This window comes from Bos javanicus, chromosome 5 (genome assembly GCF_032452875.1).
Source record: "Bos javanicus breed banteng chromosome 5, ARS-OSU_banteng_1.0, whole genome shotgun sequence".
Classification (NCBI taxonomy): domain Eukaryota; kingdom Metazoa; phylum Chordata; class Mammalia; order Artiodactyla; family Bovidae; genus Bos; species Bos javanicus.
Window position 1 is genome coordinate 108,253,666 of NC_083872.1, and position 15,607 is coordinate 108,269,272.

The following is a 15,607-nucleotide window of genomic DNA, read 5'->3' on the forward strand; positions in this document are numbered from 1 at the left end:
CCTTGTGGGACTTCGAGTGGGTGGGTAAGATGCTCATAGTGCTGGCTGTGATGTGAGTAGCAAAATTCTTCGTCTCTGACCCAGGAGCCTTGTGTGTGCTGTCTGATGAGTAGAGTGAAGAGGTGTGAAGTAACCACAGCAGATACAGGATAGGGAGCTAACAAAATATTGGATAGGAAGCAAGCTAAGGGGCTCGGAGAACTCTGGGGCCAATTTATCATGGGCTCAAACTAAACAGCTGCAACGTGTGTTGTTGTTGTTTCCAGCAGCAGTCAGGAAGCCAGGTAAGTAATCAGAGAAGGTGTTTCTTTGGATTAATTCGGGGCAGGGGAGTTTGGAATGTGGAAGTATTTTTTTCAAGCTTTTGTAGTATAATTTATGTACAATACCCTGAACATATTTAAAGTGTGCAGTTTGAATTTTGACCTGTGTACCCCTGGGAAGCCTCACCCCAGTCAAGATAGTGAACATTTTGTCACCACGGAAGTTTCCTTCTATCCTTCCAAGATCCCTGATCCGTCTTCACGATCCATGGCTCAACCCCCAGCCCCAGACACATACTGATTCGCTTTCTGGCCTAATAGATTCCTTCTGGAATTTTATATAAATGGGATCATATGGCTTAATTTTTTTTTCTTGGTCACATTTTTTTTTTTATGTGTGTGTCAGCTGTTTGTTATAAAGTACAAGGATTATTATCTTGTGGTTGTGGATCTGGCATATTTTTAAAAGAAATTCGAACTTTTTAAACACTGTCTTCCCTGAAGCTCATATTAGAAAGCCAGAATGAGGCCTTTAGACAGAGCTAGTGGGTTTTCTTCTTTTGTGGTGTTACTAGAAATGAATACAATTCTAATAGTAACAAAGACTCCACGTGCAAATGCCGTTTTGGGTCTGAAAGTGGCTTGAAACTCTGGAGTGCACCTGCTCACGTTGAACACTCGACGTGGATTTGTGCTCCTGGATCTCAACCTCTTTAGTGTGATTTAGTTACTCAACTACAGGACAAAGTTTTGCACCAAAGCACAGCTGGGAATTTTTTTTTGAGCGTGACAACTTCAAAGTTCTGGTGGCACGATTCCTGAGACTGAATTACTGCTCTTTGTTAGTTTTCCTGATTCTGTTCTTCTACCCACCATCTTTTAAAGAAGACGTTCTCCTTAATAGAGGGATAAATATGATTATTTAAGCATTACACCCAAGAATACCTAAGGTATGCCTTAAAGTTTAGGTTTAGAGTCCTAGATTAGCAGGACACACTGCTTTGCAACTGGACAGTTGAGATGAGCAGATGATGGCAGATAAGCACAGTGTAATAATTGGGAGCACCCAGGGCTCTAGAATTAGATGCCCTAAATTCAGATCTTGGCCCTACCTCTTAAAAGCTGTGTAACTTTAGATGAGTCATTCAACACCCGTAGGCCTCACTTTCGTCTGTAAAGTGGAGATAATGGTAGCACCTGTGTTGTAGGAGGCTTCCCGGTGGCTCAGTGGTAAAGAACCCGCCTGCAAATGCAGGGGACGTGGGTTCAGTCCCTGTGTCGGGAAGATCTGGAGAAGGAAATGGCAACCCACTCCAGTATTCTTGCCTGGGAAATCCCGTGGACAAAGGAGCCTGGCATGCTGCAGTCCATGGGGGCGCAAAGAGTCAGACACGACTTAGTGACTAATCAACAACAGCAAGGGGGCTTATAAATATTAAATCTTATAAAATTCTTAGCACAGTGCCTGACATATGGTAAACATTTACTATGCCTTAGCTTTTGTTATCATTTAAGGGGCTCTGGGTAATGAGTAGCTCTCTTGTTTTAAGCAATATTCAGATTACTTCAAAGAGAAAAAACTTTGCAAACCTCTTTGATCTTGAAGATGAATTCACTGCAGTAGTATGTAGATTACTGCTTGTCACCTACCCTACAGTCCAGATTTTTGCTTCCTGAGTTAGGTTCCTCCTGGGAAGGAATTTCCTAACGTTACTAGCAGAGTATTGCAGTGTCTGAACTTGGTGCCCTGTTGCTATTTCTGAGACAAGACTGTGTTTCCTGTCCTGCTTATTGTTACCTCAGGGCTGTCTTTACTGGATCACCAAAGTGGAGATGGGATTGCCAGTGTATTCGCATTTCTGAAGATCTTTAACTCGTTTGAGTTTGACTGGACTATATAGACACTCTAAAATCTTATTTTTGACCATATGATTTACTTGGATTGTATTTTCAGTTGCATATTAAAATATTATTTAATATGTTGAAGTCTGTTACTTGACTTAAGCCAGTTCTTTGGTAGAATGCTATTAGGAAATGACAGAGATCTAGTTTAGATCTGTATTGTTTTATGTTTAAGAGAAGGGTACAATAGGTGGCTATGCTATGTGTGTTGAAATTTTCTTGGTTACTGTACTTTAGAATATGAACATATTTTCCTATTAAAAAATTCAAGTATTTGTGCATTGTGGGGATAAAGCTTTACAAGTGAAGCTAAGAGTCTCCACAGACATTTCCCCCCAACCTTAGAATTTCCCCTTGCCTCTAACCACTGATGTTCAGATTTGGCATTTCACATGTAGGAATTCTTTGTATATTTTGTATACAAATCTTTATACATATGTTAGATTTTTTTTTTCACCAAGAGTTTGGGTTTTCTTTTCATTCTTGGTATACTTTGTCATTTTGACATAATTGAGTGTATTAGTTGTTTTTCTTTATGTATTTTTGCCTTTTGTTTCTTAATTAAGAAGCCCTGCTGCTAAGTCGCTTCAGTCGTGTCCGACTCTGTGTGACCCCATAGACGGCAGCCCCCTACCTTTACTCAAATTCACAGGGATATTCTCTGTGTAAGTTTTCTTACACAGTAAGTTTTCTTCTAGTACTTTTAATAGTTTAAAATTTTATATCTTTAATGTACATAGACTTTATTGCTCTGTACTGTGTGAAGTAAAGATGTAACTTATTTTTTTCTCAGGCACCAGTTGTTCAGACTCCATTTATTGAATGATTTATCCTTTTCTTACTGTTTTGAAATGTTACTTTTAGCATGTACTATATGCTCATGTATAATTTAGATTCTATTCTTGGGCCAGTTCTGTACAGTTTTAATCACTATAGCTTTAAAAGGCTTTGAGTCCTTTTGAGAAATCCCAGGGTTCAGATGTGGTTTTGGAGTCCAGGTTTTTTCTCCACGATGTCCAGTGGGTGTTATGCAGTGTCCTGTAATTGTGCATGTCATTTTCTCAGTGAAGTGTATGAATAATTACACTAGGTGAGGTACTTATAAGTGATAAGTGACCTCATATAAGATCATGCCAGATATTGCTGCTAAATGAGTTAAAGAGGGGGAAAAAAGACTTATTTTCAGAGTTTAAAAAAATTTTGCATTGTAAATAAAGGATCATGGACCTATAGTGTATCAATATCTTGCTATCTAGGGGACATCTTCCTTTGTTTTTCTGTTTCAGATTGTTTTTGTGGCGGTTGTGCCTTACTCTCCCATTTGAATTATAGAGTTAGTCTGTCAGGTTATGTGAGGAGTCTTGTAGGGATTTTCATTGACACGTGGAGGAGCTGGAGGACAAACGACACATCAACAGTGTTTGTCTTCTCATCTGTGAACATGGATAACTTTCCTTTTGTTCAGCAAAGTTTTAGTTTTTACAAAAATTTCATGCACATTTCTGTTAGATGCATGTCAGAGCATTTTTATGGTTTTGCTGCTATTGTGAACGGAATTGAAAAGTTATATTTTCCAACTGTCATTGCTGATGGACAATAAAGTGTCCGTGTTTATATGTTGGTCTGTGGGTGAGTAGTTTGTTGAGTCTTGTCTTTGTCAGTTGATGACCTTGGATTTTCCAGTTAGAAAATGATATGTTGAAACATTGAGTTTTATCTTCTTCTTGCCAGTCTTTATGCCCCTTATTTCTTTTTTCCATTTGCTTGGTGCGGTTTCGGTGTTCTGTTCTGAGACGTGCTGGATGTTTTAGGAATGATGCTTACTGAGAAGTAAGTTGTGCTGTGAACAAATGCACCAGTCAGCAGATGCTGAAAGGGGAAATCCTCAAGTAGGGGCAGTGAAAGTGTCTGCGAGGGGAGATGTTTGCTCCTGCAAGAGCTAACGTGCAGTACTTTCCGTTACAGATAATGGCATGAGCTGTTTCTTCTGGGTTGGACAGCGAGGGCCTGATACTTCTGATGAGCCTTAAGCCGACTTAGAGCCATAGCACAGCCTCCCAGAGTTCCGTGTTTTGCTTTCTGCTGCATACCTTTCCCGGCTCCTGAACCCATCTTACAGCCATGTATGGAAGTGCCCGCTCAGTGGGGAAGGTGGAACCGAGCACCCAGAGCCCGGGGCGGTCCCCTCGACTTCCTCGGTCCCCTCGCCTGGGTCATCGGCGAACCAACAGCACCGGAGGGAGCTCTGGAAGCAGCGCTGGAGGTGCCGGTGGGAAGACCCTCTCCATGGAGAACATCCAGTCCCTCAATGCTGCCTATGCCACTTCTGGCCCCATGTACCTAAGTGACCACGAGAACGCGGGTTCAGAGACACCCAAGAGCACCATGACCCTTGGCCGATCCGGGGGCCGTCTGCCTTATGGCGTGCGGATGACTGCTATGGGCAGTAGCCCCAACATAGCGAGCAGCGGGGTCGCCAGTGACACCATAGCGTTTGGGGAGCACCACCTGCCCCCGGTGAGCATGGCCTCCACCGTTCCTCACTCCCTCCGTCAGGCCAGAGATAACACCATCATGGATCTGCAGACGCAGCTCAAGGAGGTGCTAAGGGAAAATGACCTCTTACGCAAGGACGTGGAGGTCAAGGAGAGCAAGTTAAGTTCCTCGATGAACAGTATCAAGACCTTCTGGAGCCCAGAGCTGAAGAAGGAGCGAGCCCTGAGGAAGGATGAAGCTTCCAAAATCACCGTCTGGAAGGAGCAGTACAGAGTTGTGCAGGAGGAGAACCAGGTTAGTTCGCGTGTGTTCTGGCATAAATGAATCAGAGTTCATGCAAATGAAACGATTTTTCTCTTGGTTCATTTCTTTTCGTTTTTCCTGTTTTTCTTAGTACTATATTTTGCGCCCCCATTTCTTGGCCTTTTCCAGACTGGTCCTGTGCCTTAATTTTTTTCTGGTTACCGTGTCTGCTTGCTCATCATTCTTTCCCGTTTTGCTTCTCTTTCTCTTCCTGTCTTTTCTTTCAGCACATATTTTCTTTTTTCTGTTCTTGTGAGAATGTACTTTTGCCACGTGCTGTAAGATTTACCATGTGTGTGCATGCTTATCACTCAGTCATGTCTGACTCTGTGACCCCATGAGTCTGCCAGGCTCCTCTGTGCATAGGGATACTCTAGGCCAGAATACTGGAGTGGGTTGCCATTCCCTCCCCCAGGGGATCTTCCCTACCCAGGGATCAAACCCAGGTCTCCCATATGGCAGGTGGATTCTTTACCATCTAAGCCACCAGGGTAACCCAAGAATACTGGAGTGTGTAGCCTATCCCTTCTCCAGGGGATCTTCCTGACCGAAGAATCAAACTGGGGTCTCCTGCATTGCAGGTGGATTTTTTACCAGTTGAGCTACCAGGAAAGCCCAAGATTTATCATAGCAAATGTGTTCTTTTTTTTTTAAAAAGTGAAAGTCGCTCAGTGTGTCTGACTGTTTGTGACCCCGTGGACTATGTAGTCCATGGAATTCTCCAGGCCAGCATAGCTGTTCCCTTCTCCAGGGGATCTTTCCAACCCAGGGATCGAACCCAGGTCTCCCACATTGCAGGTGGGTTCTTTACCAGCTGAGCCACAAAAAGTCAATCTTAATAAAACCACCACAAGGCAAATCTGTGTTGACAGTACCGGAGGATGGAAATTAATTTAAAAAGTTGATGATGTAAATATTTATTAAGTACCAACAGGGAGTAGCAGTTCTTTCTGTTGACGTTTATAAGAAAGTATAACTTCTGAATCTTTTTTAAAGAAAAATTCTTTAACTGGTCAAATTTGAGGATTTTAGGTGGAAGAAAAGCAGCTTGGTATGATTGGTTATGTATGAGATATAAATTAGACTTTCGTAGAAGTTGAATGTTAAATTGATGTTATTGAATTTATCCTTGAGTTAACTAGCCATCAATATACCTTTCTGTTGGTGCTGAAAATATGCCCATCACCAAGATGGTTTTTATCATCAACCAACCTGAAAAAGTCCATATTTACGAGGAAAAAAATTATCAGCTTACTTCTCTATTTTCAAATAATTCAGGCAGCTAATTGTGCCTGTTTTTAAAAGCTGTGTGGATAAAAAAGCAAATGACAGTAACCTTTCTAATTATCAAGCTACATTCAGAGGCAAAATCTTCGAATCTTTCGAAATGACTGTGGTGGGAACTTGGCACTTGAGTCCAGTGGATGTGAAACAGTGCACAGGGCTCTGGTGCCAAAAATACCATATGCGCTGAAGGAGGGTGAACGCCGCCTTATCTGGATTCCGCCCCTTGCCCTAATTAAACACCCGTGTTGGCAGGAACAGATTCTTCCTGCACCCACTATAATTACCACACAATCCTAAAATTGTATGACTTTGCTCCAAAAAACGAAGGGTGCAATTTTAAAGTAAAGTGAAACACAGCAATGAGATATAGAGAATTGAGAATGCTAATGAATAGATTACAGTGAGCCAGTCTGGGCCCTAATTAAACTCTGCATTCATCACACCCTCTGCAGTCCTCAGAGGTCAGAGATTTCCACTTTACAAAGAAGATTGGTTTAATAGGATTTACAGTAATTAAACAAATTTCCCCATTTCAGTTTGAGATTGGGGATTTAGATACATTCTCGATGTTTGATCTGATTGGACCACAGAGATCTTGGTCTAGAATCCTATCAAATGAAAAAGAACACATTTGCTTAGAATTGCCTGATGTGTACAGTTATTATGAAGTCCTTTCAGAAGATTGTTTCAAAAATGAATACCCAGTTGTTTTTATGTTTCATACTCCTCTTGTATGAAAGTACTTGTAACTTTCAAGTACTGGTGGTTGGAGAAATGGAACAATATACGTTTTCACAGGAAAGGTCTTTTCTTTTTCTTAAATTGGGAATGAGGAAGGGTTTTGGTGTGTTTATTTGATGGAGAATAAAAATCCAGCTGTGATCTTGGTTGAACTACAAAACTAAGGCTTTGGATGATTTATATTTTTTAATTTTGTTCTTATCAGTATCTAATAAGATATTGTCATACTCCTTTTTTGCTTATAATGCCTTCCTGTAATATTCCTACATGTTGAGTTGAGTTGGAAGCTTATTTTGAAAATAATTGTTTTAAATCACTTTCATTGGCATTTTGTGTGATCAGAGTAATTTTTAAAAAATTACAGTGTAGCAGGTGAGTTTAATGTTTTGTTCTATGGTTTTTTTTTTTTTTTTTTTGCTTTTGGAGTTTGACTTTATTTGTGAAGACAGCAAGAGAGACTTACTATCTGTAAATATTTGCTTTGTCATTTGTTCTCACTCTTTGGACCCTGGTGACTATTAGTATTTTAATAATTTTAGGTTCTGCCTTGATTTGTCACATAGGGAAAGCCATTATTTGAATTTAAATCAGTTTTTCCATAAGGTTGCTAATTGTTTCCCTGTCATTAAAAGTCTGATTTGAAAATCTGAAATCTCTGTCTTGGACTGTTTAACTTTTCTTTCTGCTCATCCCGTTGTAACTTAGAGATGAATTATGAATGATTTTTCAGAGTACTGTGGATAAATCTGTATTACAGTCTATTTTTTCAGATAGATTTGATCTTTTCTGGTGTTCCAGAAATGAGATATATTAGAGGCACTGTGTGGGATGCCCTGAGAAAATTAAATGTAAGATAGATACGCTCCTTTTGGGGAATTAACAATCCTTTTGGGAAGCAGAATTTGTCCAGCTTATAGAAACAGAAGCTACCCGTCCCCTGGACTTTGTCTTGTGCAGAGGTACATGAATGGGATGGCAAATTGGTTTCCTGTAGAGCTGGTAAATTTGCTCACCTGGGATGTAGTGGAGTGTTATGAAAAACGATCCAGTGAATCTAATAAACAAAGTCTGTACAAATGCCCGATAAGGCTTATCTGTGAGGAGGTGGAACTTGTTGGAGGACTGCAGTGTCTCCTTCCCCTTCTCCCGTACAGTTCACAGTGCGGTGGCGTGTGGGACTTGCTCTCAGTGATGGAATTGGTTTTATGTGTCTGCTTATTTACACAGTCTTTGCAGGTGGCAGCTTAAATATGAGTTGGGAAACCCATTTTTTATTCTTTTGTGCCAAAGAAACCAGAAAGTGCACTTCGGGCACCAAGTTGTTGGAGTTACCCTGCTGTTGATCAAGGGAGGTCATAGTTCCATTTTACTTTGATATCATGTCACGGGTGCTCTGTAAGAGGCTTGGAGGGGCCCAGAGACCCTGCTTTCTAACAAGCGATTGGGTGGGGGGACTCTAAATAAGAGACCTGTGACATTTTACGTATGCTCTGTGTATTCAACAGGCAGCTGTGAGGAAGGAAGTTTTTTTTCCCACCCTTTCTTTCTTTTGGGGTATTTTTTTTGGAAGGCCAGTCCTGGAAAAATGAGTGCCAATATGAAGGTTTTAGGTTCTGGCTGCATGGAGGAATGTATTTTCTCCCAGCGCTGTCTCCATCTGATGGACGAGTCAGCTTCACAGAACGGTGCTTGACCACCACTGGACCTGGTTCCTGGGAGGCCAGATTGCTGCTGACAGCGGTGTGGGTGCGCTGGGTCTTTGACCTCTGCAGGATGACTGCAGGGACTTCACTGGGGGTGGGATGGAGAGCCCCCCTCCTCCTGCCCTCCTCTGTTGCCGCTCCCTGCCTCGCTCCCTCCCTCTCTCCCTTTGTGACAACTTTATTGAGGTAAAATTTAATTGATCCTTTAAAAGTGTATAACTTCTTTCTTTCTTAATATGACTTATTCAGAGAAGAATTTGAGGAAAGGAACAGAAAGTTGCCCTAGGGAGGGAGGGAGGAAAGTTGCCCTGAAACATAACCAAAAAATTATTTAGGAGCAGCCTTTATTGCTGATCAGCAGAGAGGGCTGCAGGCAGGCAGGCAGGCATGCAGGAAGGGAGAGCGAGTGAGTTTGCGGCAGAAAGCCTGGAGTTATTTGGGTTACAGGACTAGAGAAGAAGGTGCACATCCATGAGATGTTTTCAAAGAAATCTTTGAATATAGATGATGAGGCAAGAGAGGACTCTTTTGAGAGTCCCTTGGACTGCAAGGAGATCAAACCAGTCAATCCTAAAGGAAATCAACCCTGAACATTCATTGGAAGAACTGATGCTGAGGCTCCAATCCTTTGGCCACTTGATGAAATGAGCCATCTCCTTGGGAAAAAACCCTGATGCTGGGAAAGATTGAGGAGAAGGAGGCAACAGAGGATGAGATGGTTGGGTGGCATCACTGACTCAGTGGACATGAGTTTGAGCAAGCTCCAGGAGATGGTGAATGGGACAGGGAAGCCTGACATGTTGCGTGCAGTCCATGGAGTCACAAAGTCAGACACAACTTAACAACTGAACAACAACAACAGTGGTGATGATTTTTGATTGAAACTGTGATTTTTAAATTTGTTCAGTCTGTGGGAGCTTTTTAATATCCATAACCCTAAATAAAGGACTTAACGTCTTTAAGAATCACTGCATACTTTAAAAATGGTCTTCTGGGCAGTGCTTGCACGTTATAATTTGTTGCTCAGAAAAAGAGAGCAGATCATCAAGAATTCCTTGACAGTGGGAATCTATATTCCTATTGCTTAAGTATTAGAAGGCAGTGTAAAATTCTGGGAGAGAGAGAGCTCAACTTTAAGAATATTGCCAGGCAATACATATGAAGCCATTCTCATGGAGATGGTTGTGTAACTTTCTGTTATGTACTTGGTGCTTGAGGCATACCCATTAAGCTTAAGATGAGGAACTGCTGTTGAGTACAGAGCCCAGGATATGTGCTTTCTCTGCTAAAGTTCCATTGTGTATCTGTAGACCTGTTGTTTTGTATGTTTCATCTTGACTTGGTTTTTAAATTCTCTGAATGGTAAAAAAGAGAAAATACATACTTTTATTTTCTGATACTGCCAGCATAGGATACAACAAGAGGTTGTTGCCCACCAGTTTATCACACACACTTTGCATAAGGTTAATCTCTTAAGTTTTCCTCCATGCTGTAAAATTTTGTGATTAAGAACTTCATCCTTTGTTCCACAGCATCTTGAAAGCATAACAGAAGGAAACGGTTTTTCAGGTTAAGGTTCTTCGTTATTTATGTTGAGTTCTTCCATGTTTTGTGAAATTCAGGAAGAGATATGTGTCTGTAACTCAGGTATACTCATTGTTAAAAAATATCAATAATGGTACGTTGTAGTTGATCTGTTTGAGGCAAAGAGTTTTGGACAGTTATTTATATGTGTGTTATTCTCTGTACACCAGTTTCATTCCTCTTGTTGATCTGAGATAGTGGTAATAAAATGAAAGCAAAATTGCTTTGATTAGCTGTTCACAGATAAATCTTTGTTTAAGCACAGTATTTAAAATTTTTTATTACACAATTGCACTGTTTACATTATCAATATCCTGTAGTATTCACTCTATTTCAAAGGACAACATTCTTTGAGAGCTATGTGAAAACTTGTGTGGGATTTAAAATCTACTGAGAAAGTAGAAGAACATGTTCAGAAAATGTTCCCAGTTTCGATTCTCTTTCGTAGATTTGATAATCTGAGTAATTAGCAATGTATTCTTGCCACATGGCTCATCATGGGCACAGGAACTTAAATAGGTGCCAGATTCCTAGGACAGAAGCATACTTTAATGAGCTCCAGTCTTTTCTGTCTTGTGATTTCATGAAGTGTATTATTTCTCTGTGAAAACTTGCTGCCCATGGTACAGAGCATTTTCAAGAAATGAGGCAGGCAGAAGATAGTCTATTTAAGTTGTATTGGATGAATTCCTGAATTTCTTTTGGCGTTTTTGGTGATAGGTGCTTGTTTTCCAGAGTAGCACATTGGTTTTCAGTTGTTCGAAAGTGATGGGTGCATTGGCTGCCAGCATGGTTTCAAGGCAGAAGGCATTTTTTAGATTTGGGGTAGAGAGGGCCCGGGATTGCTAGGTACCCTGCGATGCTTAGGGCAGTCCTGCTCTGGAAAAGTCTCCCTCATTCCAGGTGGTTTTCAAACATCTCACCCAGAAATGTGTGTAGATGAGAAATCTGTTTTTAATGACCTGAACCCATTTCTAACTACATAAGTGTGCGTAAATGCATTAGCATTTCTGGAATAACTTCAGTATACACTGAACTTTTCCAGCATTGGAACTACTGTGTAAGTTGATGGCAAATAGTCCTTTTTTTTTCTTTTACAGTAAATGTGATGTTTGCCGTTAATTAAAAAAAAAAATTTTATTGTACTTTGTTTTGTTTGGAACTTGACGTAGAGTTTTTATCATTTTAGAAAATGACTTCAGCATTGCATTGTTGACCAGGACGTCCACCAGTCTCTCTGTGCATGTGCCCATGTCTTTTGGTGTGGCCATGTCTCAGCGTTTGACCTGTTAACATGCATGTTTGTTTCTTATAAAACTTTTCTTCTCTCTTTCACAGAGCATTATATTAATTTTTTGGATTGCCTGTGAGAGTAGGCTTATTTATCTATGAATTTTATTTTGAGATAATAAAGGACACATTACAAAATATTTGTTAGAAGAAGGGGGATGGGTGGCATTGGGTCTGATGAGTTTGAGAATTGCTGGTGTAATGGATAGGACACCCCGTCTAGAAAAGGAGACTTCTCGTTCTCATTTCTGTCCTGGCTCTGCCAGTCAGTAGCTGTGCGACCGTGGGTACATTGTGTAATCTTTTTGGGCCCGTTTTCTCATCTGTAATCCCCAGAGGGATTCTTTCTTTCTTGTACAGTTATCTGACTTGTTTTGACCAGTTTTCCTAATGGAATTCTCTTGAAGAGTCTCTTCATTTTTATTTTAATGCCCTAGTTCGAGATTGACTCACATAACTGAGTTAGGCTTTTCTGGGAGTGAGAAGTACTTGACAATCGATCTCCTTTTCAAGATAGGCAGCTTGAAACCAGGGCTTGCATATAAAGTGCAAAGAGCTTTCTTGGAGTTTAATGAGTTGTCACAGGGAGAAAATGCTTTTATGATTGTTGTGATAATGAAAGGTTAAAGGAGATACTATGTATAAAATCATGGATAAGACTAAATGGCACAGTAGGTATTTGTTGTTGACTTGCTAAGCTGTGTCTGACTCTGTGATCCCATGGACTGTAGCCCGCCAGGCTCCTCTGTCCATGGGATTCTTCAGGTAAGATTACTGGAGTGAGTTGCCATTTCCTCCTCCAGGGGATCTTCCCAACCCAGGGGTCGAACCCTCATCTCTTCCTTGGCAGGCAGATTCTTTACCACTGAGCCACCTGGGAAACCCCATAATAGGTAATAAATGTTACTTAGAATCAAGTCAGATATTTCTTAACTTCAGAGACTACTGTAGAACATTTTTTGAAGTATGGCATGTATCTTACAGTCAGCTGCGAAGAGGGAAGCAGTAGCCTGGGACCTGAACAGTGTTGCCAGAAAGTGGGTCACAGTAGATAAGAAGTCTCCTTTGGATAACTAATCACTACCAGTGTAACCTTAATATTCCTGAAGGAGTTACCAGGAACATAGAATAGGGTAATTAGCTCTCAGGATTTTCAGTTACAGTCTTATCCATTATTTAAGATTTTTATTTCCACAGTGACTCATCCATGAATTATAGAGTGCTTTCCCAAAAGGAATGTAATATTGCTGGAAATAATTTTTTTACCACTCTATTTTCTCTCTGTGGTAAGGAGTTTCTGGCTGGTTAGTTGGACCTAAAACCCTCTGTAAATAATTTAAACTGTGTGCCTTTGTATGAAGAAGACTTAACCTTTACGAAACGATGGGGAATTCTTGAGAAGGGGCAACACAGAATGTTTATATTTACTCATTGTGTTTATTTAAAACTATTTCCGTGCTGTCGTCTTTTTTCTAGCTGAAATTTTTGTATGTCACGAAAAAGTGCTCTTTGCTTACATTATCTCTGTTGTTACTTCGCTGACATAAAAAATGTCACCTTGCGTCTGATGTTCTCTTTGGTTTCCGTGTGTCATCTGTTGTACCTTTAAAAGCAGTGTAGTAGTTTTGTCAGTGAAAATGAAGCCTTACCGTGACACTGTTGTCAAACACGTCTCTGAGTACTTCTAGAAACCTGGTGCACGTGTTAATAATAACTGCTTTTATGGAGCATTTGGGCCCCCCTGGTGGCTCAGCTGTAAAGAATCCGCCTGCCAATGCAGGAGATGAGGGTTCAGTCCCTGGGCTGGGAAGGTCCTCTGGAGGAGGAAATGGCAACCCATTCCACTGTTCTTGCCAGGGAAATCCCATGGACAGAGGAGCCTGGCGGGCTGTATAGTTCATGGCTTGGCAAAAGAGTTGGAGATGACTTAGCAAGTAAACAAATAGAGCATTTACAAATACCATACTAGCTTCTTTTGTATGTTATTTCTAATTCTAACAGCCCTCCTCTAGGGAAGTGATACTGTCCTTACTGATGGGTGAGGAAACTACAAATCAGGAAAGTACTCTGTGCACATCTCACATCTGGGAAGTGACACAGCTTCATCTCTCTGGTTACAAAGCCCAGTAAAATGCCATGGTGGCATTTTCAACTAAGAACGGCTGAGTGAAATGCAAATACTCATTTAAAATATTTATTGAAAAATTAATGTGGGCAGTCATTTATTAAGTATGAAAGTAAAAGTGTTAGTTGCTTAGTCATGTCCGACTCTTTGAGACCACGTAGACTGTAGCCCACCAGGCTCCTCTGTCCCTAGAATTCTCCAGGCAAGGATACTGGAGTGAGTTTGCATTTCTTACTCCAGGGGAATTTCCTGACCAAGGGATCGAACCTGGGTCTCCCACATTGCAGGCAGACTCTTTTCTGTTTGAGCCACCAGGGAAGCCCATTAAATGTGAAAAAGTACATTAAGATTCCTGTCTGTTTTAGTTGGAGGAGGAAATACAAGAATGGATGTTAGCAGAGGATCCGAAGGCTTCTGGGAAGGAGTTAACATTAAGTTAAGAGAAGGGACCGAGGAGAGACACAGGTGGCCAGCTTAGCAGATGCTGAAGATTGACTTGATTAGCTTACAGATCAGCAGGTGCCGGTGATAGCGATCACTACTCTTGTTTCGACTAGGCAGAAAGCTTTAGGTTAACAATTCCTAGACTTGGGTCTTACACACCAGTTAAATAAGAAATGAACAACAGCTACACTCCCTGCAAAAAAGCGGGAAGGGGGCAGACTTGGCATGGGATTTTCAAATAAAGACAATTAAAAAAACTTAAATGACCCCATACTCTTAGCATCATTTTATAAGATGAAAAACACTGTGATACCAAAGGAGTTGAAATTGCATCATCACAGAGTAGAGGACAGTCCTCCCCAAGAAAATACAGCTTTTAAGTTTGCCGTGATGACTTTATTAAGGACTGATGGAAACCTGGTCATTGATTTGCATTTAAAATGCACTGATTTACACCAGGAGTTTTGTGTCACAGCCTGTGGGCCAAATCCTGCCCACAGGATTCTTATATCCCCTGCAAGCCAAGAATGATTTTTACATTTTTAAGTAATTTAAAAAAAAAATCAGAAGAGTGATGTTTTGTGAATGTGAAAAATTACATGAAATCTAAACCTCAGTGTTCATAAACAAAGATTGATTGGCACACAGCCGTGCTTATTTATTTGCCTGTTGTCTACGGCTGCTTCCCCACTACAGCGGTGTAGTTGAGTAGTTTTAAACAGAGCCCATGTGCTCCGGTAAACCCAAGGTATTTCATCTCGCCACTCACAGGGAAAGTTTGCCAACATCTGGTCTACATAGCAGGATAAGTAGTGATAACTCTCAGCTACTGCCACTCAAAGTGGTAATGGTTGTGTAGTGTTTGCTAAGAAGCAGGCCCTGTTTTATGTGCTCTGCTTGCATTATCATCATAACAATCTTTTGGAGGTAGGTACTGTTATCTATCTATCTATCTCTGCCGGTTCTTAGTTGCCGCACCTGACCAGAGATCGAACCCCAGCACCCTGCACTGGGAGCTTGGAGGCTTAGCACTGGACCACCAGAGAAGTCCCTGGTGGAAGTCCCTGTTGTCTTTATTTTACTGATGTGGAAACAGAGGCTTAGAGGGAACACAGAACTTGCCCAAGATCACACAGCTGTAGAGTGTCAAAGGCAGGATTCAAGCCCAGGTGTGCTCCACGTCTGTGCTCCTTCCTGCTAAACTAGGTGGTCACGAAAAAGAAGCAAACGGCACTTCATGACGCTGCATGCATGCTTCACGTTTACTTTAATTCTTTCAGGAACAGAGGGAAGTAACCTTGTGCTGTAGCTGATCACACGTTATCAGTGAGGAGCAGAATGAAGTCAACAGTGATGGCTTCATTATTCATGAACTTTTTGGTTTGACTCATTAGATTTTTCCCAGAGGTTTGTTGATTGAAATGGTCTACTTAGTTGACATCCTACTTACTGAACTTTTGAGCAAGTGA

General features: G+C 41.1%; 1 protein-coding gene across 11 annotated transcripts in view; it reads left to right on the forward strand.

Moving 5' to 3' along the window:
- The window catches only part of ERC1 (ELKS/RAB6-interacting/CAST family member 1), a 269,702-nt gene that overhangs the window by 18,951 nt on the left and 235,144 nt on the right, over positions 1–15,607 (forward strand). For all 11 annotated transcript variants that reach the window (XM_061418332.1, XM_061418328.1, XM_061418335.1 and 8 more), the window contains exon 2: positions 4,131–4,955. In XM_061418332.1, coding sequence (XP_061274316.1) covers positions 4,287–4,955 — 669 coding nt within the window. In that variant the 5' untranslated portion in view covers positions 4,131–4,286. The remainder of the gene's footprint in view (positions 1–4,130; positions 4,956–15,607) is intronic.